Source organism: Canis aureus, chromosome 27 (genome assembly GCF_053574225.1).
Source record: "Canis aureus isolate CA01 chromosome 27, VMU_Caureus_v.1.0, whole genome shotgun sequence".
In the NCBI taxonomy this organism is placed as follows: domain Eukaryota; kingdom Metazoa; phylum Chordata; class Mammalia; order Carnivora; family Canidae; genus Canis; species Canis aureus.
The window spans coordinates 10,338,778-10,366,271 of record NC_135637.1 but is presented as its reverse complement, the minus strand read 5'-3'; the positions used below and the strand labels follow the sequence as shown (position 1 = coordinate 10,366,271).

General features: G+C 40.9%; 1 protein-coding gene across 8 annotated transcripts in view; it reads left to right on the top strand.

Moving 5' to 3' along the window:
- The window catches only part of KNTC1 (kinetochore associated 1), a 91,162-nt gene extending 64,808 nt beyond the window's left edge, over nt 1-26,354 (top strand). For 6 of the 8 annotated variants that reach the window (XM_077875434.1, XM_077875438.1, XM_077875440.1 and 3 more), the window contains 13 exons: nt 80-126; nt 2,158-2,236; nt 3,438-3,556; nt 4,283-4,418; nt 5,254-5,349; nt 5,720-5,776; nt 8,440-8,494; nt 8,583-8,646; nt 9,616-9,745; nt 10,854-10,943; nt 11,408-11,553; nt 12,356-12,446; nt 25,828-26,354. In XM_077875434.1, the coding sequence (XP_077731560.1) occupies nt 80-126; nt 2,158-2,236; nt 3,438-3,556; nt 4,283-4,418; nt 5,254-5,349; nt 5,720-5,776; nt 8,440-8,494; nt 8,583-8,646; nt 9,616-9,745; nt 10,854-10,943; nt 11,408-11,553; nt 12,356-12,446; nt 25,828-25,866 (1,149 nt within the window). In that variant the 3' untranslated portion in view covers nt 25,867-26,354. Of the gene's footprint in view, nt 1-79; nt 127-2,157; nt 2,237-3,437; nt 3,557-4,282; nt 4,419-5,253; nt 5,350-5,719; nt 5,777-8,439; nt 8,495-8,582; nt 8,647-9,615; nt 9,746-10,853; nt 10,944-11,407; nt 11,554-12,355; nt 12,447-14,133; nt 14,367-24,520; nt 24,579-25,827 lie in introns of those variants that run through there. The other 2 variants (XM_077875437.1, XM_077875436.1) reach the window with 2 other exon arrangements.
- The last annotated feature ends 1,140 nt before the right edge of the window (nt 26,355-27,494 follow it).

The window sequence follows — 27,494 nt, the reverse complement described above, 5'->3', positions numbered from 1 at the left end:
ATCTAGTTGTGTTATCTTATATAGTCAACAAACTTTTCTGTAGTTTTTTTTTACCTTTTTTTTTTTCACTTTTTCAAAGAAACCATCAGAATTATTTGAACTTCAAGAAGATGAAGCACTACAAAGGTACTTTTTCTTTACTTACATGTGTTTGTATCTTATTGCCGAGTTGGAATCTTACAATAAATCTGTCAGAGGTTGGTTTTGAAAAGATTTTCTTCATGTAACTTGGGTCAGAGTCTCTGAGAAGAATTACTTAATTGATATATGGCCATGAGTATATACAACTGTCTCCAGTGGAATAAATAAACAACCAAGACCCAGAATTTCTGAAACCTCAGTGAGTCCCTACTAATGTAGAGGGTTCCTAGAATACCTTTAGCAGAGGATGCACCTCAAGCAAAGGAGAACTCTTTTATTTTCTACAACTCTGGCTCCAGACCCCTATGTATTCTCTTACTCTGGAGAGCTAGGCTGGTTCTGATATGGGTCACTAGGATTCCTTTTACCTTCTAACCGAAGACTTGAGACCAAGGTTTCATCTAATGGGCTAAATCTGATTGGTCACGGCTTGCCTACTATATCTGGACCTAAATCAGAAAGGATGTGGTAATCCATTAATGATGCTTGGCATAGGCATGGGGGAGGGATTGGTGACATGCATGCCAGTTTTTTGCCATTCCTGCTCTAGACCAAAAGTAGGTCAAGTCACCTGTGAAGCTCTGCATCAGCCTTGGAGATCTGATAGTGAGAAAGGATGTAGAACAACAAACCCAAGAGAAGAATTTCTCCTGGTTTGGGCAGAGCTGGCTTACCACCCCCTCCATTCCTTCCTTTCCTGTGGACTCCACCTTGTCCTTGCTTAGTCTTTTAAACACAGGGGCACCTTTGTCTGATAAGCAAGAGGTAGATTCATCCTGCAGTGTGTAACTGAATCAGTCACAACAGAAAGTCTTAGAGGGAAACCATTCAAAGAGAGAGAAGAAAAGAAAAATCCTAGGGAGCTCCCAAAGGGATATTTCCTACCAATTTTGTAGCTTCTTGCCTTTTCCCACTGACAGTTCTACCCTCTCCCTCCTTCGTACCACATACACCCACCCTATCCATCTTACTCTCCTCTGGAAGGGGGCCAGTCAGGTCTGAGTCTAGAGGTTAAACATTTAACAGGTCCTATGAATTAAAACAGAATTCTCCATTATAGTGTCCAATGTACTTTGTAGCTATAGTCTGTATTAATTTCTTTTTTTAAAAAAGATTTTATTTATTTATTCATGAGAGACACAGAGAGAGAAAGGCAGAGACACAGGCAGAGGGAGAAGCAGACTCTATGTAAGAGCCCGACGTAGGACTCAATCCTGGGTCTCCAGGATCATGCCCTGGGCCGAAGACAGGCGCTAAACCGCTGAGCCATCCAGGCTGCCCTATAGTCTGTATTAATTTCTTTTTTTTTTTTTTTTTAAGATTTTATTCATTCATTCACGATAGACAGAGACAGAGAGAGAGGCAGAGACACAGGCAGAGGGAGAAGCCGGCTCCATGCAGGGAGCCCGATGCGGAACTCGATCCCAGGACTCCAGGATTACACCCTGGGCCAAAGGCAGGCGCCAAACCGCTGAGCCACCCAAGGATCCCTATAGTCTGTATTAATTTCTTAAGTAGAATTTAGACTGTCAGAGATTGAGCAGCCCTGGTGGCCCAGCAGTTTGGCACTGCCTTCAGCCCGGGGTGTGATCCTGGAGACCTGGGATCGAGTCCCACATTGGACTCCCCACATGGAGCCTGCTTCTCTCCGTCTCCCTCTGCCTGTGTCTCTGCCTGCCTCTCTCTCTCTCTCTGTCGTGAATAAATAAATAAAAATCTTTTTTTTTAAATTTAAAAATTAAAAAACTGTCAGAGATTGATGAGCTGTTTTATAGATGAGAAGACTGAGGCCTAACATTTATTGTTTTTATCATCTTTAGCTATTATTGGAACTCACTCAAGAAAAGATTAAGCATCCATTAAGGGGAAAGGCAAAAATGTCTTTGACCCCAAACACTTCAGGCCCATGTTTGGGATGCCTTGTGACTTTTTCTAAGGACTGTAAAACAGGTCTGTTGTTTAGGTGCTCTATCACTAAATTAAAATCTAAATGTAATTTAAAATATTTTTCCCCAGAGTCTTGTATCTTCTTCTGCCTCGTCCGATTGATTACAGTTCAAGAATGCTGTTCGTGTTTGCAACATCAGCTACAACTGTAAGCCCTAGACATGGAGTCAAAACTCATCTTTGCATGAGAGCTTAACATTTTTTCCTGCATATTTACCATGCTTGGTATCATTAACAGATGTTTAACATAATGCTCACTTACACACTTATTCAGAGTACTGCATATCTTACATTGTAATCAGGATTATAGTGTCAGCAAGCCCCATTTAGTGCTGGCTTCCATAACGTCCTGTTTGGCAAACTGAACCTATTGACAATTCCCATGGTTATCTACATTCAAAGTTATTAACTCCTTGGTTAGGCAACATTCCTACTACCAGGGGCCCTGCAGGATGGGCTGTACCCTCCAGCCATTCCTCCTTCTCTCTCCACTAGACTTTAGCTGGCTAAATTTTCCCTTTTATCTAAAGGCAACACCATCTCTTTAGCCTTCAGGCTTTTGTCTCTAGGAATGTTCTGAGGTAGTTGGAACTGAGGGAGAGAAAGAGTGTAGAGCCAGGAGGCAAATGGGTCTTGGATAGAAGGAAGGAAAGAGGGGAAATCAGAGGTTGCTGGTTGTATGTCCTCGACAGCAACTGAGGAGAAAATCCATTTTTCCCCCTTGCATATTAGTTTATCTGATAGTCATAGTTTCAAATAAAAATAGTGGTCTGTGAAAAGTGCCTAGTTCAGCTCACAGTTCATTCATACATGTGCTTTTCCCTGAGAAACCGTCAGTCCTGTAGTATGCTTTACATATGCTTCCCATTTGGTCACACAGAACATTGATGAATACATCTTAATTAATTAATATGTATTCAAGCATGAACTCATTAATATATTTAAGAGTTGAAGTTTCATAAAATTAATTTTTACTGCTCCATCAAGAACCTTGTTAAGTGGAAGTCACTTTTGTTTGGCTGTAAAGAATGCCATGGCTGCCCCAGCAAATGGGTGTTCCTACCCTGACTAGCACTGGTTGTTTTACCCATCAGCGCAAATATCACACAGTCTAAAGGCAAATAACATCTTAGTATTATTGTGAAAGTAGTTTTGACCTTTTCCTACTTGAAAAAGTTTGAGGAAGGCCTACCAGGGGTCCATGGACCATGCTTTGAGAATCACTGGCTCCCTAAGAGAAGAGATTGACTGATTTTTTTTTTTTTTAATGACATTTATGTTACCTAAGTTGAAACTCATGTACCCAACTACAGCATGCGTGTCTCTGCAAACCTACTTTGGTTTTACAGACATTGGGTGTGCGCCAGTTAACTTTTGCCCACAGAGCACGAGCTCTTCAGTGTCTCCTATATTTGGCTGACAAGGAAACTATAGAATCTCTCTTCAAAAAACCCATGGAAGAAGTGAAGTAAGTAGAATTTTTAAAATTGTGTTAATAAATAGGAAACACGGGTGCCTGGCTGGCTCAGTTGGTAGAACATGTGACTCTTGATCTTAGGGTCATGAGTTCAAGCTCCAAGTTGGGTGTAGAGCTTACTTTAAAAAAAAAAAGAGAAAGAAAGAAAAAAAAAAGAAACAGGAAATAGATCGGTTCTTTGGGAGCGTACACTTAAGCCCCTTACTTTGTAAGAGTGCATTAGAGTAGCTGTGTATATACCTAGTTCTGCTACGTTGAATGTCCTTGCCATTTTAGCAAAGGGGACATAGACCTCTGAAAACATTTTGTTCCCCTAGTTTTTTGAAGCATTTAGGAACTGAATGCTTTCTTAATCTTGCTCATATTGATTTCTTTCTAATATTCAGTGAATATATTTAGAAGCCTAAAAAATAGACATTTGAAAACAAGCAGGCCTAACATTGCCCTAAGGTGGCTTTTTTTTTTTTTTTTTTTTAGATTTTTTTTATTTATTCATGAGGGACACAGAGAGAGAGGCAGAGACATAGGTTGAGGGAGAGGCAGGCTCCCCATGGGGAGCCCAATACATGACTCAATCCCAGGACCCTGGGCTCACAACCTGAGCCAAAGGCAGACGCTCAACCACAGAGCCACCCAGGTGCCCTGCCCTATGGTGGCTTTTATCTTAAATGTAAATGTGGCTTGTAAGAATGATTCCCATTAATACCTGTTTTCCAGATCTTACTTGAAATGTATAACTTTTCTGGCATCATTTGAGACTTTGAATATCCCCATCACATATGAATTATTTTGCAACAGTCCTAAAGAAGGAATGATTAAGGGTCTATGGAAAAACCACAGCCATGAATCCTTGGTATGTACATGGAGTTGTCTGGGGTGGGGCCCCCATCTTCTCAGATGCTCTTGTATTCACTCAAATGCCTGAAACTGGAGAAACTCTTTATTCCTGAACAAGTCTACTGCTCTGAGACCATTTCTACTTTCCTAGCTTGACAGGTAACAAGCAACTTGGAGGCTCCCCTTACCTCTGTCCCTTAATGCTTAGGTCCTGATCCCCACCAGCAAGAGGACACTTCTGTAATCCCTTCCTAGAGCCTGTGTGTCCTCATCCGGGTGGGGAGAAGAGGCTGTCCCTATGCCAGGAGGGGTGTTGGTTCTCTTCCTCCTCACTGACTGTGGGAATTCAGTCTCTGAGGCAGTTGAAACCTAGGGCATAAAGATTATGGGGCCAAAAGGCAAACCATTCTTGGGTAGAAAGAAGACAGCGGGGAAAGTCCAAAATGCTGTTTGAATTCATTTCAGCAAGAAGAATTTTTTTCCTTGATTTATTAGAGAGATAGGGGGCTTTACTGAAATCAGGCAATAGACGCACCTAGATTATGAGTGTATTTTGTGTGTTAGCTGCCTACCTTTTCTTTTTTTTTTTAAGATTTATTTATTTATTCATTCAGAGAGAGCAAAGAGAGAGGCAGAGACACAGGCAGAGGGAGAAGCAGGCTCCATGCAGGAAGCCCGATGTGGGACTCGATCCAGGTCTCCAGGATCACACCCCAGGCTGCAGGCAGCGCTAAACCGCTGTGCCACCGGGGCTGCCCTGCCTACCTTTTCTATGGGTGGTTTCATTTCCTGGTATTTTGAAGCAGTATGATTTTGTTTTGTTTTGTTTTGTTTTTTTCTTTTCTCTTCAGGCAGTCAGATTGGTGACTGAGCTTTGCTTAGAATACAAAATCTATGACCTGCAGCTTTGGAATGGACTCTTGCAAAAGCTCCTTGGCTTCAATATGGTAAGACTCCATGCCCTGGGCTGAGGGTTCTGTAAAAGCTCTTGCAGAGCAACTCTTCAGCATTCTGCACATACTTGTGATTGAACAGCTGTATGCTGCAAACATTCACTCTCCTTGGGTTTGTGCCAAACTTAACTTGGTGTTGGACCAGAGAAAGTGCTAACTCAAAAATGACATAAATTTTGCTGGAAAGAAATGGAAGCTTCCCTGACCCTTTTTGATATTTGTGATTTAGTAAGTGAGCTTCCCTGATCGTTCTCATGGCAAATACATTTTACTGATACTTCTTTTGAAAATTGAAGAATCTGCTATTTTATGTTTAAGTTTTCCATTTTGGTAATTTCCAAACTGTATTTTATTTTTTTCACAGATTCCTTATCTAAGGAAAGTTTTAACCTCCATCTCTAGTATCCATTCTTTATGGCAGGTATGTAGTTTCCTAAAGTAAATTTTGTAGAATTTAATCTTTAGGATCGCCTGGGTGGCTTGGTTGGTTAAGTATGGACTCTTGATTTTGGCTCAGATCTTGATCTCAGGGTGGTGGGTTGGAGCCTCTCATCAGGCTCTGTGCTCAGCAGGGAGTCTGCTTGAGTGCGATTCTCTCTCTTTCCCTCTGCCCCTCCCCCTGCTCACACACACTCATGCTCTTGCTCTCTCACTCTCTCGCTCTTCGCGCTCTCTCTTTCTCTCTCTCAAATAAATAAATAAATCTTTAACAACAACAAAAATAATTTAATATTAATACTCAGTGGACTTGTGGCACCCGGGTGCATTAGGTAAAGTAACTGGTTCCTCGGTAAAGAACGGAATCGATGTCCCATTAAGGTGGTGTCGGGACCAGTACTTCGCTCAGAGGTCACCTCTCAGAGGAGGACCTCACCAGTCCCAGCCCTCCAGGCCTCTGGAGCCACACCCTCATGTCTGCTCTCCAGACCCTGGTTCTACAGTAACACCTGTCTCAGTGTAATTTGGCTGCCCCTCCTGGACTTGGAAGATAGTTAAATCAGACACCATGTCATACTAATCTTTTCTAAATTTCACAAGTTGTGTACCACATAATCATTACTATGTATAATGATGTATAATGTGGAAATAAGTAATCTATTCTTAGCTTAATACATTAGAACAGTATAGAAATATATTGAGTAAAACATGAAAATTCTCCTTTACCATTTCCCATCAAAATTATCTCCCCAGGGGGGGAAAAATTATCTCCCCAGAAATAGCTACTATTTACACGATCTTATGTTTTCTTCTAGAACTCTCCTATTATATAGGTATTTGTCTGTGTGTCTGTGGGTGTATATACATTTTTGTACATATAAATGCAGTGACATTCTAGATAAAATTTTTTTTCCCATATAACCTTGGTGCCTCGGAGACTGTTCCACAGAACTCATAGAGATCTATTTTCTTTTTTTAATTGAGATACAATTCCCATGTAAAATGTACACTTTTATTTTATTTTATTTTTTTTTAATTTTTTTATTTATGATAGTCACACACACACAGAGAGAGAGAGAGAGAGAGGCAGAGACACCGGCAGAGGGAGAAGCAGGCTCCATGCACCGGGAGCTCGACGTGGGATTCGATCCCGGGTCTCCAGGATCGCGCCCTGGGCCAAAGGCAGGCGCTAAACCGCTGCGCCACCCAGGGATCCCTAAAATGTACACTTTTAAAGCATAAAGTTAAGGGGTGCCTGGTTGGATCAATCCATGGAGCATGTGACTCTTGATCTTGGGGTCGTGAGTTCAAGCCCCACATTGAGGGTAGAGATTACTAAAAAAATAAATAAACTCTCAAAAATAAAGAAATAAAAATTGTACAATTAAGTGGCTTTTAGTATATTCATAATGTTGCTCAACCATCACCGTTCTCTAATTCTAGAACGTTTTTTTCACCCTGAAAGTATGCCCCAGATCCATTAGCAGTCACTCCCTATTCCTTCCTCTTCCAGCCCCTGGAAGTGTCTATGCTGGATATGTTGTATCAGTGGAATCATGCAGTATGTGGCCTTTTGTGCTCCCTTCACTCAGCATCATGTTTTCAAGGTTTATCTGTGTGGTCACACGTTTCATGGTTTCATCCCTTTTTTCTAAACTAATGTTCACAGTATGGACAGACTCACATTTTATTTATCTATTCATCAGTTGATGGGTTTTTGGGTTATTATAAATAATGCTGTTCCACGAACATTTGTGTACAAGTTTTTATGTGGATGTATGTTTTTGTTTCTCTTCAGCATATCCTTACGAGTGGGATTGTTGGATCTTAAGAGACCTGTATATTTAATGCTCTTAGCATCTCATTAGTTTTAACTCTTAATTTTTCTCTATAATAAGGAGTAAAATGTATTAAGTCACTTTACCCCTCCCCTATGAGTGGAAATTGATGTTGTTGCCTTATTCATTTTTTGAAATCCTTTCTCTTACATGCTTGTGCCTTTCCTGTGGCTCTTACACAATGTCTGGCACACAGCAGTGTAAGTTTTGTTTTCTAAGTTGGTTCTGACACTTTTTTTCCTCAAATGAAACAATAACGAATCAGCCAAGATTCGTTAAGATCAAGATAAGAGGGATCCCTGGGTGGTGCAGCGGTTTGGCGCCTGCCTTTGGCCCAGGGCGTGATCCTGGAGACCCGGGATCGAATCCCACGTCGGGCTCCCGGTGCATGGAGCCTGCTTCTCCCTCTGCCTGTGTCTCTGCCTCTCTCTCTCTCTCTGTGACTATCATAAATAAATAAAAATTAAAAAAAAAAAAAAAAAGATCAAGATAAGATCTTGAACCATACGCTTATGAAGAAAATCATCCAAGGGCACCTGGCTGCCTCAGTCAGTAGAACATTTGACTCTTGATCTCAGGATCATGAATTTGAGCCTCACACTGGGTGTAGAGTTTACTTTGGGAAAAAAAAAAAAAAGAAAGAATACTATCCTAAAATCTAACCATCTCGAACAGAGAGATACCAATTTATGATTTTGGTCTTAGCATCCAGAACACAACCTCTCAGTATAGTTAGTTCTGCGACTGCAGAACCTAGAGAGTTAGTGATACCCCAGGCTTGAATCCCATTGTGTTTTTGTTTCCCCAGGTTCCCTACTTCAGCAAAGCTTGGCAGCGTGTGGTTCAGATACCCCTACTTTCAGGTATTTTTCTCTCCCCTGAAACATTGACAGTAGCATTTTATAACTCTATACGTGGGAGTATGTGCACATTACTGTTGTTTATTTTCAGCATCTTGTCCTCTGAGTCCCAGTCAGTTATCAGATTGCTGTGAGAGTCTCGTCGCTATTCTAGAGTAAGTAAGATACTTGTTTTCCTACCCCCAAAAGTCCTCTGTGTTGCTTATAAAATTCATTTCTAATTAACCTCTCTTTCCGGGCAGCCCCGGTGGCGCAGCGGTTTGGTGCCACCTGCAGCCCAGGGCGTGATCCTGGAGACCCTGGATCGAGTCCCACATCGGGCTCTCTGCATGGAGCCTGCTTCTACCTCTGCCTGTGTCTCTGCCCGCCCCCCTCTCTCTCTCTGAATAAATAAATAAAAAATCTTAAAAACAAAACAAAACAAAACAAAAAAACAAAAAACCCCTCTCTTTCCAATAATTCATTCTGGGGAAGTTAAGCACACTGCTTGCTTTTTTTTTTTTTTTTTTTTAAGATTTTATTTATTTATTCATCAGAGAGAGAGAGAGAGAGAGGCGGAGAGACACAGTCAGAGAGAGAAGCAGGCTCCATGCAGGGGGCCTGATGTGGGACTCAATCCCAGGTCCCCAGAATCACACCCTGGGCCAAAGGTGGCGCTAAACCACTGAGCCACCTGGGCTGCCCAGTCACTTGCTTTTAAGATAGACGGTCTTCTATTTTTACCATGTCTACTTTCCATATGCAGTGCAGCTAATAAACTCATGGTCAGTGAGCATTCTCTAAAATTAGTTTTAATGTATGTACACAGTACTTTTACAACTACCCTAAATTATGCAGTGTTACCTCATAAGTTTTGAGTCTTCTGAGAACACTCAGAAGACATGTATCTTTAGGCATGTGTGGGCTTTCAGACATAATCACAGCAGCAACCAGTACTCTGTGTTCCAGTAGGCAGGTTATTTTATTCCACGAAGAATGCAGTGAAAGACTCAAGTTGCTCATTACTAAGCATATGTTATGCCTCAGCACTTCAATGTTTAAAATCTTTTTAAGCAGAGTCAGGTAGCAAATTAATTCATAAATTAATTTGATTGGTATTAACAAATTCATGTGCTCTCTTGAAGATGTCCAGTTTCAGATGATCTCGACATGATTGGAGTAGCCAGGCAGTATGTCCAGTTAGAGCTTCCAGCTTTTGCACTAGCCTGTCTAATGCTCATGCCCCACTCGGAAAAAAGACACCAGCAAATTAAGGTATCTCGCAAATTATTCCTCTGGGGCTGCCAAAGAAACAGAAAGTCTCATGCTGTATGTCCCCTGCAAAAGTGTTGCATTTTCTTTTTACCAGACCTGTGAAGCATGAGTGCATCAGTGTGATTGGGGTGGGAGATTTGTATGCAGGTTTAGCAGGCGATAACCCTGAAAGATAGATCAAGATCCATCTGAGGGATGCCTTCAGAGGGATTTGGACCTTTATCGGGTGCAGGTGGGGAGGGCAATCACTTTTCCTGGAAGAGTAAAGTGAATTAATTGCTCAGGAACTGTTTTATAAGGAACAATCCATGGGCTTGATCAGAGGAGAGAGGAGGCAAGAAGAGATGAGTGAGAAGTTGTTGCACTTGACTGGAGGTGAATCTCACTTGATCCACACACAACAGCAGGGATGTGGATGGGCAGGGAAGGCTTGAGGGGATATGTCCCTAGAGTAGGATGGTGGCAGTGAGAATGAACTGGATGGAGCAGCTTGACTTAGTGATTGGATGTGAGAGATAAGAGAGAAGGTTTTGTATGTGGGTGTCTGACAAAAGGAGCCATGAGCAGTTTGAGGACAGAACTTTAAAAAATAACTCATTCCCTTTACAACACAGACAAATAGAACAAAGCACTTGGGAATGTTTTGCAGTATTTCCCCAAAGGTAGATAAGCCAGTAGATAGAGAACTATATAAATAAACACACTTTTTTTTTTTTTTTTATCTGTCGTTTTGTCTGTTCATTGCATTTTTTCACAGCCATCTGTGCTTGTCTTTGACTTGGGGTTTGTTCGTTTGTTTGTTTGTTTGTTTTTACTATTCATAAACTCATCCGTTGATGCTTTTCAAAATTTCAGTATTTAAATAGATTCCTTTTGGCACCTAGGATGACAAAATGCTTGTCAAACAGCTCTTACTATTACAATAGGTATTTGTAAAATGTCTCCTTCCTTATTTCCATAATTTTTTGTTATATGATAGAGGTGGGCTTTTTTTCCTATAATAGAAATTCCTAAAGATATTCCAAATTTAAAAATGAAAACCTTTCAGATTTGACAGAATAGTAATAATACTTTCCCATTAACTGTGTTTTGATTTTTTTTCCTCTAGAATTTTCTGGGGTCATGTAATCCTCAGATCATTTTACAGCAATTAGAAGAGCATATGAATACTGGCCAGTTGGCAGGATTTTCACATCAAGTAAGAGGCATTTTCTTCTTCTTTTCACTATGAAAAATTTGATATTAGAAGGTAATAATTTTTCCGAAATCAAAATTAAGCTGAAAACTACTATCTCTGCTTGGTAATATATAAAATCATTTTGCTTTTATTAAACCTTAATAAATTTTTTAAAAGACAGAGACATCATCTCTCTTATTTGCCGCCATGCTCAGTGGAAAATCTATAGCCTTAAATGCTTGTTGTAAGTAGATCTTCCTCATAAAAAGTCCCAGAGTGCTTAACAGTAATTACTTATTGATTTAATCTGTTACTAAAATGGGCCAAAACATCTCCCCTTCCCCAATCCCTGAAAAAAGAGGCTTAGTCACAATACAATGGTAATTTAACTTGTGATTATAAGAAATTTTGGGGTATTGAATAAGGCCTTGGAATTTTTTCCATTTCCACACATTTTTTATATAAAAATACCTGTTATTCTATAGATCAGAAATCTGATTCTGAATAATATCATAAGTAAGAAAGACTTTGGGATTTTGGCAAAGACAAAATACTTTCAAGTGTTGAAATTGCACATGATGAATACCAACAACATCACAGACCTGGTAAACTATTTGGCAAGCGAGATAAGGTAAGTTAATTAACAAGCTACTAAACAAAAATGCCTTACCATAGAATTTCCTTAAAATTTACCTTTATTTTGGAGGAAAAGATCAAACAGTTGCACAACTATTTGGTTGTAATGAAGGGCTCTGTGTATTAAGTTGTAGCATTATTACACATACCCAGAGGCTAGTTGTATAATTCAGTCCCTTCAAACATGAACTTGGAATCAGACAATCAAGTAAGCTTTCTGAACCCCCAAAATAGGTGATTCACAATCCTACTTTAAAACCTGAATTACAGCTTTATTCCTTAGACACTTGCTCAGAATTGGGGGCTTTTATGTAATATAATTTTTGCTAAACTTGATTGTCTAATTTTCCCACATCCACAAGTTTGGAAGTCAGCTTCTTGGGATAGGGTTGGGATGGATTTAGAAAGTGAAAAGGAGAAGGGAGGAATGGCTAGTACTAAGGAAAGAAAACCTGGTCAGGACAGAAGTCTTTCCTGGGCCATCACCACATTTAGTCTAACTATGCTAGCCACTTGGGATGTGTCCCTTTCTCATTACCATGCCATGCATTTCCTTCTGTTTGTTTACCACTTGTGATCTAACCATAGATCATGTGTTGTTTATAAACATTATTTTTTGAGACATGGTATACACACATATATATGTAGGCGACACATATTTCAAATATGCCGTATGATAAATTTTGACATATATATCCCCCCCTCCCCCCGTGAAGCCATCACCACAATCAAGATAGCAGACATATTTATCACTTAAAAGAATGTCCTCATGATGCTTTTTCTTTCTGATTCCATAGTTTAGATGAAGCTTCAGTCTTTATAACTGAATATTCAAAGCATCGTGGGAAACCTGTACCACCAGATACCACTCCCTCTGAAATCCTGAAGGTAAAGCTGGCCCACCATTACTTGGGTTCTAACCTGGGACCATTTATATTTTTAGGGTCTTGATATTGAACCAACTTATTCTGGTGTTGTGGAGATAAATGTATTTTTATGTATAAAAATACATAAATGTATTTTGAAATTTTGGTTTTAGTATAAGGGGGTCCTAGACCAGAAATCAAGAGGCCATGGTTCTGCTCTCTGAACAGTGTGGCCTCAGGCCAGTCACTCACTGAGCCTGCATGGAGTTTAATTTTGTAATTTGGACCACATGGTCTCTTGGGTGCTCTACAGCATTATGATTCCTCATAAAATCCTATTTTTCATATTGAAGCAAGTGAGAGACTCCTGGATGGCTCATGGTTAAGCTCTGCTTTTGGCTCAGGATATGATCCTGGAGTTCATGGATCGAGTCCCACATCAGGCTCCCTGAGGGGAACCTGCTTCTCCCTCTGCCTATGTCTCTGACTCTCTCTCTCTGTGACCTCTCATGAATAAATATATAAAGTCCTTAAAAAAAAGAAGTAGAAAAACTAAATTTCAAAAAGCATTAATTAATGTTGTACTTGGGCATTAATTGATTTTAATTCTTCTCCTTTTTAATTACCAAAAACATATGTTCACTATAGAAAAAATTTTTACAAGAGCCAAAAAGCAACAACCCACAAAACCCTAATCTCTTGAAATCTCACTATCCAGAAATAGGATCACTGTTAACATTTTAGTATACATCCTTCCAAATGTTTTCATGTGTAAAATACACATGTAAACTATTCTTACTTTTATTCTTTTTTTTTTTTTTTTTTAAGATTTTATTTATTTATTAGAGACACAGAAAGAGAGAGAAAGAGGGAGCTGAGCCATCCGGGCTGCCCTCTTACTTTTATTCTTAACTAAAATATAAGGTAAAAGTCTGCCTCTTTTTTTTTTTTTTTTTTTTTTTTTTTTAAGTAATTTCTATACTCAACGTGGAGCTCAAACTCACAACCCTGAGGCCCAAGAGTCATCTGCTCCACTGAATGAGCCAGCCAGGCACCCCTAATATTTTTTACTTTGATCACGTCTTGGTAGTTTTAGTAAACTTATTAAAGTTACTGTGGAGGCTTTTCCTTCCCTTTGTCCAGATCAGGCATGTTAAAATAAGCCTACATTTTGTTAACTTTCTTTTTTTTTTTTTTAATTTTTCTTTTTTTTAATTTTTCTTTTTTTTTAATTTATTTATTTATTTATTTATTTATGATAGGCACACAGTGAGAGAGAGAGAGGCAGAGACACAGGCAGAGGGAGAAGCAGGCTCCATGCACCGGGAGCCCGATGTGGGATTCGATCCCGGGTCTCCAGGATCGCGCCCTGGGCCAAAGGCAGGCGCCAAACCGCTGCGCCACCCAGGGATCCCCATTTTGTTAACTTTCATTAATAACTTCTCTTGTTCACTTCCAGTTTGTTGTGTTCAATGGCATAGGATTACTTTTTTTTTTTTTAAATAGAGATTATTGATTCAGGATACAAATTTGTGACCCTTAAAATATATCAGTTTTTCTCTAGTCCTATCTTATCTAAATGCCAAATAATTATATATGTAGCAGTTTAGCAATAGTTAAGTCTTAAATTTTATGGTTTATCAGACCATTTTCTATTGAAAAAACTAAGTGACACTAATGAAAATGCTTCTATGTTTCTTCCCATTTAGATGTTTCTTAGTGCATCATAGTAGATCATCCAACCTTTTATAAGAAGAACAGAGGGAAGTCTGGAGTCTACTATTAACTAATCATATTTATTACAGATTCAAAATTGTGCAATTGATGTATTCTAACTTGTCAAATGTTAACCAACAAGTAACAGCTGAAGCATTTAATAGCAGTATGATTATCCCTTAAAGAACTCATGTCTTAAACTAATAAACCTTTTCTTCACCAGTTACTTGCATGACTTACAGAGACTATCTTTTGCACCCCACATAAAGGAAACTATGCAAAAATATTTTGCTCCCCTCATAAGAAAAGCTACTGCTTATATCCTGTATCTTCATTTACAAATAAGAATAGTGTCAATATTTTTAATGTAAGTCTAGCAAATATGTATCTTATGTTTTGCTGCAGAACATATTAATGGCCAGCCAGAAAAATAGAAACCACTCTAGGTATTTCAGGCAGAGAAGGATTGGATGCCAGGAATTGGTTACAAGGGTGTTGAAAGGACTGAAAGGCAAAGGATGGATAGGGGGTTTTGGCTAGAGAGGCAGTAGTGGGAGGGCCTGAGAGCTGGAGGCTGGGGGTGGGGGGAGCTTCGCAACCCTGAGCCTGGGGGAGCCGCTGCCCACAGCAACCCTCAGTCACCCCCAGCAATGGCTGCTGCTACCAGGCCACCCCCAAGAGAGAAAAGAAGCAAGTCTTTGCCTTTTTCAACCTTCTGATTTTCCTGCCAAGGCCAAGAATGACAGAACCAAACCGTAACCCGTGTGGCAGGGGGTCCGGGAGAGGCACCTCCTGGCTGTCAGCCGCTGCAGTACGGAGGCTGGCCTGGGGCGCCCCACCCCGCTGCGCCCCTCCCCCCCAGCGTGCAGAGACCTCCTCACACCTTTCTCCCCCTTGGCAATCTTTTTCTAGGTGTGTGTGTAACTTGAATAAATTGAATTTTATAAAACAGAATGAGTTTCCCTTTGCTTTTCCAGTTAGGAAAAACATTATTTCTATACAGAAAACTCAATGTAGCATTGTAATTAAAAACGTGGGTTTTGGGGGTAAAGCTAGTCTGGATTTGAATCCTGGCTCTGTCCCATACTAGCTGTGTGATCCTGGACAAGTTATATAACTTCTCAAAGCCTTAGTTCCCTTATTTGTAAAACCTCCTAAGGAGGTTTAAATGTTCCTCCCCTTGCTCTGTTCTGATTATTTAGACTACAACATTTTTCAAAAAGCTTTTTCTATATTTGGGATTATTTCCTTGAGATGCATTCCTTGGAACAGGTTGACCAGATCAAAGGGAATGAAGAACAGCTTAAAAGCTCTAGATATGGGTTGCCTGACTATGTGTTTCAAAAGATCTTTTTCACAAATGTCCCTTCCTACCAGCAAGAAGCATGTCTGCTTTACCTCTTCTCCCTAACATGGACCAATCTGACTTTTAAAAACCTTTTGCTAACATGATAGGTGAAAATGGTATCTGACTATTTACATCTGTATTTCTTTGATACTTCTTTAATTGAACCTTAAGAAAACTATCTGTATTTGAAAGCAGAGCCTGGAATTGTCTTCCTGGCCATAAAAAGTGAAAGGAAGGGAAGGGGTCAAATGGTGGCACCAGAAGGTAACAAATATGAAATGACTGCATGCCTGATGGGCTCAAGCTAAACTGAATGATCCTTTTCCCAATCTTAACACTGGTTTCATTGTTTCAAATAAAGTTCTGATAGGCAGGGATACCTGGGTGGCTCAGTGGTTGAGTGTCTGCCTTTGGCTCAGATCATGATCCCGGGGTCCTAGGATCAAGTCTCTGCCTGCTTCTCCCTCTGCCTATGTCTCTGTCTCTGTCTCTCATGAATAAATAAATAAAATCTTTTTTTTTTTAAGATTTTATTTATTTATTCGCGAGAGACACACAGAGAGAGGGGCAGAGACACAGGCAGAGGGGGAAGCAGGCCCCATGCAGGGAGCCCAATGTGGGACTTGATCCCAGGTCTCCAGGATCAGGCCCTGGGCTAAAGGCGGCACTAAACTGCTGAGCCACCTGGGCTGCCCCAAATTCTTTTTTTCTTTTTTTTTTTTTTTAGAGATTTTATTTATTTATTCATGAGACACTCAGAGAGAGACAGAGACATAGGCAGAGTGAGAAGCAGGCTCCCCACAAGGAGCCCAATGCAGGACTCGATCCCGAGACCCCTGGATCATGCCCTGAACCGAAGGCAGACGCTCAACCACTGAGCAGCCAGGCATCCCAAATAAATCTTAAAAAAAAAAAAAAAAAAAAAAGTTCTGATAGCCAGAGGGTTAGCTTTAGGTCTGCCAGAGAAGTATTTTTTGAAACACATATATTTAAATTTATTTTCAGTTCATTTGTAGTTCAAATATACAATTAGCTGGGATCCTTGTTCTATTTATTATATTTTTATTAGCCTTGATTATTTTCCACTCTTGTCTCCATACAGCCATTATCCATACTGTTTCTCCTTAAAACAAGCCGGATCTTGTCTATGCCCGCCACACCCTTTTCACTGGCTTCCCCATTTCACTTAGCACAAGACCTAAGTTGCCAACTGAGGCACACAGGCACCTTTGTTCAAAATAGAAACAAACCTCTTTAGGAAGATGAGATGAGTTATAAAAGCTCTCCTCAGGGATGTCTGAGTGGCTCAGTCAGTTAAGCATCCGACTCTTGATATCAGCTCTGGCCTTGATCTCAAGGTAATGAGTTCAAGCCCTGAGTTGGGCTCCCTACTGGGAGTGGAGCCACTTTTTTAAAAAAGGGGCTCTCCTAGTACAGAAAGGCACTCCCTGGGAACAGTTACATTTGTAAAAAGCACTGGATTTAAAAGCTGGATTTCAGGGGCGCTGGGTGGTTCAGTTGGTTAAACATCTGACTTCAGCTCAGGTCAAGATCTCAGAGTTCTGGAATCAAGCCCCGCCTCAGGCTCCCTGCCCAGTGGGGAGTGTACTTGTCCCTCACCCTCAGCCACTCCCCCACTGGTGTGCGTACTCGCTCATGCTCTCTCTCTCTCTCTCTTTTTAAAAAAGCTGGATTTCAGGGGATCCCTGGGTGGCTCAGTGGTGAAGCGCCTACCTTCAGTCCAGGGCATGATCCCGGAGTCCCAGAATCGAGTCCCACATCAGGTTCCCTGCATGGAACCTGGTTCTCCCTCTGCCTGTGTCTCTGTCTCTCTCTGTCTCTCATGAATACATAATAAAGTCTTTAATAAATAAATAAATAAATAAATAAATAAAAAGCTGGATTTCAGTGCCTGTTGTTACCTGCCCATCCATACAGTGGCTTAGAAGGTCCCACCTACCTTTCTAGCCTGTATATCTACCACTTTCTCCTCTCACCAGCCTTCCCCACCAGCCAAACTAAAGTTGCCTCCCCTCCTCCACCCCAGTCACTGGCTATGGCATTAACATATTTACTTCCTTCTCTTTGTGTGTGTGTGTGTGTGTGTGTGTGTGTGTTTTGTATTTACTTCCTTCTCAATGCAATCCAGTTATCATGGTTGATCTGGTTTTTTTATTTTTCTTGGTTGATCTGTTTATTGATGGTCTCACTACTCATTATGTTGACCCCAAACCCTAGAACAGAGTCTCATAAAAAAGATGTAATAAGGGATCCCTGGGTGGCGCAGCGGTTTAGCGCCTGCCTTTGGCCCAGGGCGCGATCCTGGAGACCCGGGATCGAATCCCACGTTGGGCTCCCGGTGCATAGAGCCTGCTTCTCTGCCTATGTCTCTGCCTCTCTCTCTCTCTCTGTGACTATCATAAATAAATAAAAATTAAAAAAAAAAGATGTAATAAATATGTTATGAAATAAATTAGCTATCCATTTTCAGGGTAAAATTCCTTCCATGAATGTGTCATGATCATGTGAACACGTGACAGCACCTCATTACATAGAAAGGGGGAAGTCAACAACTTCTAAATAAGTAAAGGCACTACTATATTTAATTCTCATGACTCATGCCCATTCTTTCATCATCTCTTGCTGTGAATGAGTTGGCTAAATTTTCGTTACTTTCACTACTTGGAGTAAAGAATTTTATTAGTGAAGTGTCCTCCCTTCATTCTCTTCTGGATAGAAATCCTGGCCTGGCAAAACATAAGATATTCAGTCTTCTTTCTACTGTCTCTTCTGGGGCCCAAAGATTCAGAACCTGTTGGCAGTGTTTATGTTAACACATTGCATCCCTTGAAATGAGTCTGAATGTTAACTCACAACAGCTAGGCCTTACCATTAACTCTACAAAACATTAGAGAAAGACAAAGTGGTGGTGGTGGTGTGGTTTTCTGGCATTCTTTACATATTTGAAAACAACTAGAAAACAAGAGCATGTGCTTCTAGACTCAACCAAAGCTGAGTGTTTTCCAAAGGGATTAAAGAAATTTCTGGAGTATTCTCTTTTTGAATTCTCCTTCCAGTGTTCATAGTACTCAAGAATGTGACCTCTAAACTGACTTTCCCTTGGTAACTACTCTTAAAGCTTTTTAAAAAGCAGCTTTATTGAGATATAGTCCACATACCATACAATTCACCCATTTAAAGTGTACACCGCAGTGGGGGGTTCCTGGGTGCCTCACTCAGTTGGTTAAGCATCTGCCTTTGGCTCAGGTCATCCCCGAGGTCCTGGAATTGAGCCTTGATTTGACTTCCCTGCTCATCAGGAGCCCTGCTTCTCTCTCTCCCTTCGCCCCTCCCATCCACTCATGCTCACATCCGTTCTCTCTCTCTCTCTCTAATAAATACAATCTTTTAAAAAAAAGTACACTTCGATGGTTTTTAACATACTCACAAATATACACAACCATCATCACAGTCAATTTCAGAATATTTACATTACCTCTATTTTTTTTTTTTTTAAGATTTATCTATTTATTCATGAGAGACACATAGACAGAGAGGCAGGCTCCTCGCCAGAGCCCGATGCAGGACCTGATCCCGGATCCCAGGATCTCAACCTGAGACGAAGGCAGCCACCCAACCGCTGAGCCACCCAGGCATCCCTATTTACATTACCTTTAAACAAAACTCTGTATGTCACAGCTTCATTCCTTTTTATGGTGTAATAATTTTATTCCATATTATAGATGGAATATTTTGTTTATTCATCGACTGATGGACATTCAGGTTGTTTCTACCTTTTGGCTATTATGAAAAACATCACTATATCCTATAGCTTTTGAACCACCTAGATACTCTAGGTTTTTTTCAACATGTATACCCAGACTTATCCAAAATATCAGATAAGATTCAATGATCAGAGTTTTCCATTCCCTACCTGTCTTGAGGAGCAATTCTCTGCACATACTATGCAGTTTCGAGTCTTTGCTCCTTCTGTTTTGCCTAATTGATGCCCTCATTCTTCATTACATATTTACTCAGTATCCAAGTTCCTTGAATCACTTAAGAGAACATCTAATTTATGTGATTATGCACATGTATACCGATGAAGCATTAGGATATTCCTTGTAATCAAAAAGATAAGTGATAACCAGGAGAATCTCAAAACCAGAATTATTCTTTAATTAAAAAAAAAAAAGATTTATTTATTGGGGCACCTGGGTGGCTCAGCGGTTAAGTGTCTGCCTTCAGCTCAGGGCGTGATCCTGGAGTCCCAAGATCGAGTCCTGCATCTGGCTCCCCGCATGGAGCCTGCTTCTTCCTCTGCCTATGTCTCTGCCTCTCTCTCAGTGTATCTCTCATGAATAAATAAGTAAAATCTTTAAAAAAAAAAAAAAAGATCTATTTATTTTAGAGAGAGAGAGAATCATAACCAGACTCCATGCCCAGCACAGAGCCCGATGTAGGGCTTGATCTGACCCCCTGAGATCATGACCTGAGCTGAAATTAAAAAATCAGACGCTCAACTGACTGAGCCACCCAGGGGCCCTCCCAAGATTTTTTTTAAAAGATTTTATTTATTGATTTTTAGAGAGAGAGAGTACAAGCAGGGGGAAGGGCAGAGGACGAAGGGGAGAAAGAATTTCAAGCAGACTGAAGCTCAGCTCAGAGCCAGATGTAGAGCTCCATCTCATGACCCTGAGACCGTGACCTGAGCCGAAATCAAGAGTTGACTGCTTAACCATGGAGCCACCCTAGTCCTCCTCGAAACCAAAGTTATTCCCAACTCATTTTTTTCTAATGTTCTTCGTATAGACTTGATTTTTTTAAGTCTTTTTTTTTAGTCTTATGATATATTACTCATAATCCATTCTATATTTCATACCTCAAAATAGTGTAATTTGGAGTTTGGGTCTGCGAGCAAACGGCCAAAAAGGATTCATGAGACATTTTCCGTGCAAAAAAGGTGATTTTATTAAAGCATAGGGACACCACACGTGGGCAGAAAAAGCCAAATTGTAAGTGCGGAGTGACTGAATACATATTATCCTATGGAAGGGGAAGGTGACATTAGGGCTCCAGGAAATTGAGTCTCTATAGGTTTCTGGAAATCTGACTATTCTCAAGATTGTGTTTTTCTTGTAAATCATTAAGACAGTTACAGACTGATGGAGTTTTATATCCTTCATGACTGTGATTTTTATCAGTTGACCATTTGCTTTTTCCTTCCTTTGTTCTTGGGCAGCCATGAGTACCTCAGAATGTCACATGTATTCCACTCCACCTTGGGACAGGGGAGTATGTGGCGTGTCACGTTGCCTTTTGCCCTCAGCTTGCCTTCTGTTATGTCATCAAAAAGAAGAAGTAGTAATTTACGAAATTTCCTCCCCTCCTTCCCACTCTATAATGTCACATGTCTTGTAATTGCTGTTTTTATAGTCATAGAAGCCAGAATGTGTAGGAAAACTTCATCATCAAATGATATGAGTGCATATGCTGGTGCTTCTCTTGCTCTCTTTTTAAGATTTTAAAATCTTAAAATGTGGGAGGCAGACATGCAGACTCTGTGCTGAGTGTGGAGCTTAACACCGGGCTTAATCTCACGCCCTGAGCCAAAACTAAGATTCAGATGCTTAATTGGCTGAGCCACCCAGGCACTCCCCTAGTTCTCTCTCTTTTTTTTTAAGATTTTATTTATTTATTCATGAGAGACACACAGAAAGAGGCAGAGACATAGGCAGAGGGAGAAGCAAGCTCCCTGCAGGGAGCCCGATGTGGGACTCGATCCCAGGACACCAAGATCAGGCCCTGAGCCAGAGGTAGATGCTTAACCACTGAGCCACCCAGGTGTCCCAGAAGAGCATGCAACTGTTGATCTCAGGGTTACGAGTTGAGTGTATGGATTACTTAAACAAATCAAACAAAAAACATAAAAATTAAGGGGTACCTGGGTGGCTCATTTGGTTAAGCATCCAACTCTTGGTTCGGGCTCAGGTTGTGATCTTGGGGTTGTGAAATCAAGCCCTGCATCTGGCTCCGCATTTGACGAGGAGTCTGCAGGAAATTCTTTCTCCCTCTCCCTCTGCTCCACATCTGGCATGCATGCGTGCTCAAATACATAAAATCTTTAAAAAATAATAATAAAATAATAAAAATAAATTTAAAAAATTTTAAAAGACTCCTAACCAAGCCCAGTCTTCAACATTGAGTTCAATCATTCACAAGTTTGCCAGGCAGACATAAGAATTCTGCATAGTCATGGATTAATGGGTCACCTTTTCTCAGAAAATGACAGGCTTTTGGTTCAGTTTGGATTGCTGGTGGGATTTTTCTGTATTTTTATTTTTACTTCTGGGCTCAGAGGAGGAAAAGAGACGCTGACAGTGAGGAAGGAAAGAAAATATAAGTGGTGAGGGTCATAGGGAGTTGAAGAGATCTTCAGTGTGAAGGAAGAAAGGCCCAGAAAGGCGAAGGCCAGAAACCCAGCCACACTCTCGCCGTGTCTTCTGCTGGCCTCCTGTGTTAGGTCTCTTGAAAGGCAGTGGTAGAAAACAGTTTCTCCCCAGTTTTGCCCCGAATGTCTCTTGCTTTCCAGGGCTGCCATAAAAAAATTACCATTAACTGAGAGCCTTAAAACAACAGGAATCGGGGATGCCAGGTTGTGAGCACCAGCTCCACAGTGGGCATGGAGCCTGAACAAACAAACAAACAAACAAACAAACAAACCAGGAATTTATTGCCTCACAGTTCTGGGGGCTAGAAGTCCAAAATGAAGGCATTGGCAGGACCATGCTCCCTCCAAAGTCTGTAAGGGAAAATCCCACCGTGTAGCTTCTGGCTTCTGGTGGCTCAAGGTGTCCTTAGCTTATGTTCCTTTTACTCTAGTCTCTGCTTCCATCATCACATGGTTTTCTCCCTGTGTCTCCGTACGTCCTTTTCTGTCTCTTAGGAGGACGCTTGTCATTGGATTTAGGGCCCGCCCTAATCCTGTGTGATCTCATCTTAATATTTACCCTAATTACATCTGCAATAGTGCATTTACACTATTTCTAAATAAGGTCATATTCCAGGTGGTCATTGATGAGGGAGCAGAAGACTAGCTGGGAGCGTAGCAGAAACCGACATCCTGCAAACCACACCCCCCACTCTGGGGTGGAAGCTGTGACCTTCCTTAGGCCCTCCTGGCTGCCCTAAACCTGAGGAAAGGAAAGACGAATGGTTAACTAATAGAGATCACAGTCCTGCAAGATAAGTCTCCCTCAAGTTACAAATGTCTTGGTGATTTACAAGAAAAAAGCATTCTTATCAAATAATCTAACTCCCCAAAAGAAATGTAGATAAAATTAAATCTCCTTACAACCTGCAGGCCGTGGACAAATACTTCAGGGGGCAGAGTACAGCATTCCTCAAGGAACTTGAAACTGCCTTAAAGTTAATGCTTTGCTAGAAGAGAAAAGCAACCTTAGCTTGATGTCAGCCAGACCTCCAGGATCCTGTAAGTCTTCTTTAACATATGAAAATCCCTTTAGAGACTTCTTTTATCTCTGTCCCTCCCAGATGTATGTTAGCAATCATCCTCCAAGCATACAGGGCACTGATGTACATCTGAAGAGTCTCATGACTAAGGGTTTACTGGACAGTAGTAAATGACCTTAACTTTTTTTAAAAAATATTTTATTTATTTATTTGACAGAGAGAGAAAGAGAGAGAGAGAGAGAAAACACAAGCAGGGGGAGGGACAGAGGGAGAAGGAGAAGCAGACTCCCCCCTGAACAAGGAGCTCCATCCCAGGACTCTGAGATCACAACCTGAGCCGCCCAGAATGACCTTATCTTAACAGTAGCTAGCCCCTCAAATTCCTGGAAATCTTGTTTCCAAATTCTTTAGAGATTTTCTTTCTTTCTAACCGCCACCTATAAAGTATATGAATCAGCTACCCCTCCCAACCCCAGTGCAGTTCTTCCTGCCTATGGGTCCTGTCCCCATGCTCCTTTAATAAAACCACCTTTTTGGGGGATGGCACCTGGGTGGCTCAGTCCGTTAAGCGTCTGCCTTCAGCTCAGTTCATGACTCTGGGGTCCTGAGATAGAGCCCCACATCAGGATCCCTGCTCAGTGGGTTGTCTGCTTCTCCCTCTCCTTCTATGCACACACTCTGTCTCTTAAATAGACAGATTGAGCTTCAAACAAACAAAACAAAAAAACACTACCTTTTTTGCACTGAAGACACCTCAGGAATTCTTTCTTGACCGTTCACTCCCAGACCCCAACATTTCACATCAGGAACCATCATTCTAAAGGAATTTTTATTTTTATTTTTTTAAATTTTTTTAAAATTTTTATTTATTTATGATAGTCACACACACAGAGAGAGAGAGAGAGAGAGAGAGAGGCAGAGACATAGGCAGAGGGAGAAGCAGGCTCCATGCACCGGGAGCCTGATGTGGGATTCGATCCCGGGTCTCCAGGATCGCGCCCTGGGCCAAAGGCAGGCGCCAAACCGCTGCGCCACCCAGGGATCCCCTAAAGGAATTTTTATATGTTAAAGTAGACTTACGAGCTAAGATTGCCTTCTGCCCTTAGCAAAGTATGAATATCGAGGCAGTTGAGTCTGTAGAGGAATATCCCTTTGCCTGTTTCAAGGGCTTGTCAATGTGCTTTGTCCTGAGCTAGTCCTCTGTTCCCTCATCAGTTTTGGCCATGTGAACCAACATCATGTGCATTTTAATTATCCCACTACTGAGTCTATAGGAAAGCTAAGGAATCAACAGACTTAAAAAATGGATAACAGTAACCAGAAGGACAATTCTCGAAGAACAGTCTTTTAGGGATGCCTGGGTGGCTCAGTGGTTGAGCATCTGTCTTCAACTCAGGGAGTGATCCCGGGGTCCAAGATCGAGTCCCATATCGGGCTCCCTGGGAGGAGTCCGCTTCTCCCTCTGCCTCTCTCTCTCTCTCTCTCCCTGTGTCTCTCATAAATAATTAATTAAAAAAAAAACAATCTTTTATTTCTCTATCCTCTACCTTTCTTTGAAGCTGGTTCCGGGCTAACCCCCCAGGACATCGGTAGACTCAACTCAATATCCTCATGCAGGTAAGCCCTCTGAAAGGCAGCAAGATTTGTGTTTTGTTTCCTTTTATTTTAGCATACTTACCTATTGTTTTGTAAATACCTCACATTCCAGGAGATTCAAGACTCCTTGAATAAATAACTCACCTCTTTATAGATAAGACGCATTGACTATCTGAATTCCTAGCTTAAAAAAAAATTACTGAGTGAAAACAGGGAGGAATGTAATGCAATATCCCTGTCAAATATTCTCAGAGGGATAAAACTTAATTCATTTTCATCATGGCTAATTCCCTGCAACCTTTATAAACAAATGTAGCACCTTAATCAGCACAGGCAAAGGACCTATTTCCTTTAATCCAACAGCTGTGAAACAGGTTTTTATGGTAGGCAACTTAAGTCATTTATTTTCATAGTTTACACATTACACAACAATTTAGGACTAGGTGCCAAGAACTCTGGAAGAACCAGATCAAATCCAACAACACTTCAAGTACTAATCCCTAATATTAGCCCTTAAATGCCCTTATAAAAGTCCACCTAGCTGCATTATCCTTTTCTTGAAAGCTTTCTATGTGTGGAGTAGAGCAGGAACCTTTTAGGGTGGCGTTGCCAGGACTTTCCAGAGCTGTGGGAAAGTGAGAGAAAGGCAGTGGAGACAGGACTACTTATCTCCCTCTGCTTTCCCCTGTCACAGCCTAGTGATGCAGAAAAGTCAACCTGTCTTTGAAAAGGGAAGTGTTCACCTTCATTGAATAGATTGGACAGAGAAAGCCTGAGTTTTCTATAATGCTTGGTCACATGTCAGTGTTAGATGCTATGCTCTCAAATCCCAAGAGAAGCCACACAAACTCCATGGCGTGGCCAGTGAATCCATCTCACCTATAGTGTTCAGAGCCAACAACTCTATAATTATGTCAAGATTGCATCTAAAGCTAGTCCATCCTGTTTTTGAAATACTAAGACTGGCTAGAGACCACAGGGCGGATGAGATCTGGGTTCATCTTGAAGAGCACCACCACACATAGACACATACACATTCCACATCTAACCTGGAGGATTAACTGCTCTCAAGAATTTGTCATCAAATTTGCTATTTACCTAACAAGCTCAAGAGGTATATATATTTCTTTCACGTTAGCCGTAACAATGCGTTATGTCATCTTTTCTCTCCCATGAGAGGACACTTAAAGTGTGTGAAGGTGGATGCTGTTGGTATTGTGATTCTTGCTCCCGTCTGGATAAAATTAATGCCTTTGCCTTGCTTTTTCAGAACCTTGAAATCTATACTGACTTTGGCTGCAAGTCATAGAAAACCCAACTAAAAGCAGCTTGAAGCAAAGAAGGCATTTATATCTTACATAATCAGAAGACTGGAGAACAAGTTCCCCCAACTTGCTAATGACATAATCAAGGGCCCAGATCCTTTCCATTTTTTCCACTTGGCCATCCTCTAGGGTGCTGGTTTGTCCTTAGTTTGTCTCCTCACAATGCAAAAGATTTCATCAGCTTCCAGCATGACATCTGTAGGCAAGAATTTCCAAAAATCCTTTTTTATTCCCCACCCCAAATCCTCTTTTTAAATTAAGGTGAAATTCATACATGAAATTAACCTTCTTTAAAATGAATAATTCGGGGACATTTGGTATATTCACAGTGTTGTGTAACCATCACCTCTCTCTAGTTCCAAAATATGTTCATCTCTCCCAAAGGAGACCCCCATTCCCACTAAACAATCATTCCCTATTCCTCCTTCCCTCATCCCTCGGCAACCATTCATCTACCTTCTGTCTCTAAGGATGTGCTTATTCTAAATGTTTCATTAAATTGGAATTATACAATACGAGGCCTTTTTTGTGGCTTTTTTCAGCTGGTCTAATGTTCCCATGGTTCATCTACAGTGTGGCTTGTAACAACATGTCATTCCTTTTTGTGATATTCTATTGTATGAATCCACCACACTTTGTTTATCCATGTCCACAGACATTTGGGTTGTTTCCACCTTTTAGCTATTGAATAATGTTGCCATGAACATGCTTGTACATGTATTTGTTTGAGTAACCAATTTTCAGTTCTTTGGGGCATATACCTAGCAATGACATCGCTGGGACATTTTCTGAGAAGTATCCCTAGAAGACTAACCCTCACATCATACTGGTCAGAACTGCTTCACAACCCCAGGCCTGCAACAATGTCTTTGCAAGGAGAATAAGACCACTATGACTGGCTAAACTCACAAGATTCACACCCTGTAGCTAGGTTTGAACCCAGTCACCTCGGAAGGACACAGATGCTTGGAGGAAGGCCATTTGCAGAAGGTGGTAACCATGAGCACAAACACCATGACGCAGGTAGGCAAGTTCTCTGCCAACCACCCCCTCAATATTATTAGAGTAATCTGTATCCTGTTCATGGGTGTGAACTTCTCTGTTCTAGTTGTCAAACAACCTTTCCTTTATGGATTGTCTATTCTATAAACAGTTGTCTTAATGAAGAAGTGTAGGAACTAGAGTCATAATAAATAGCATGCCAGTGGTTCAAAGCCATGTGAAGTAGAAGCTCTTAAAAAATATTGGAGGGATGACCCTGGTGGATCCAGAGTGCACTTTCCCTCTAGTACCCTTGCAGAGACCCTGGCGAGATGCTTCAAATGGGAATGTGCTTCATTGATTTAATTGTCTTCTAGATTTTGATTTGTGTACCCAGATTTGCCTTTGCCTCCACCACCATCATATGGAAGCCATTTATGCTTCTATTCCACAAATATTTATTGTGTGCCTACTACTTCCACACCGCACAAGGCACTGCGGAAGTGGTAGTAAGCCAGAGGCTCTTAGCTCCTGTCCTCACAGAGCTTACAGTGTGGTGGATGAGATTGAAACTAAAGGAATAGTCAAGCAAATAATTATTTAATTCACAGTGTGATAAATGCTGTGAAGA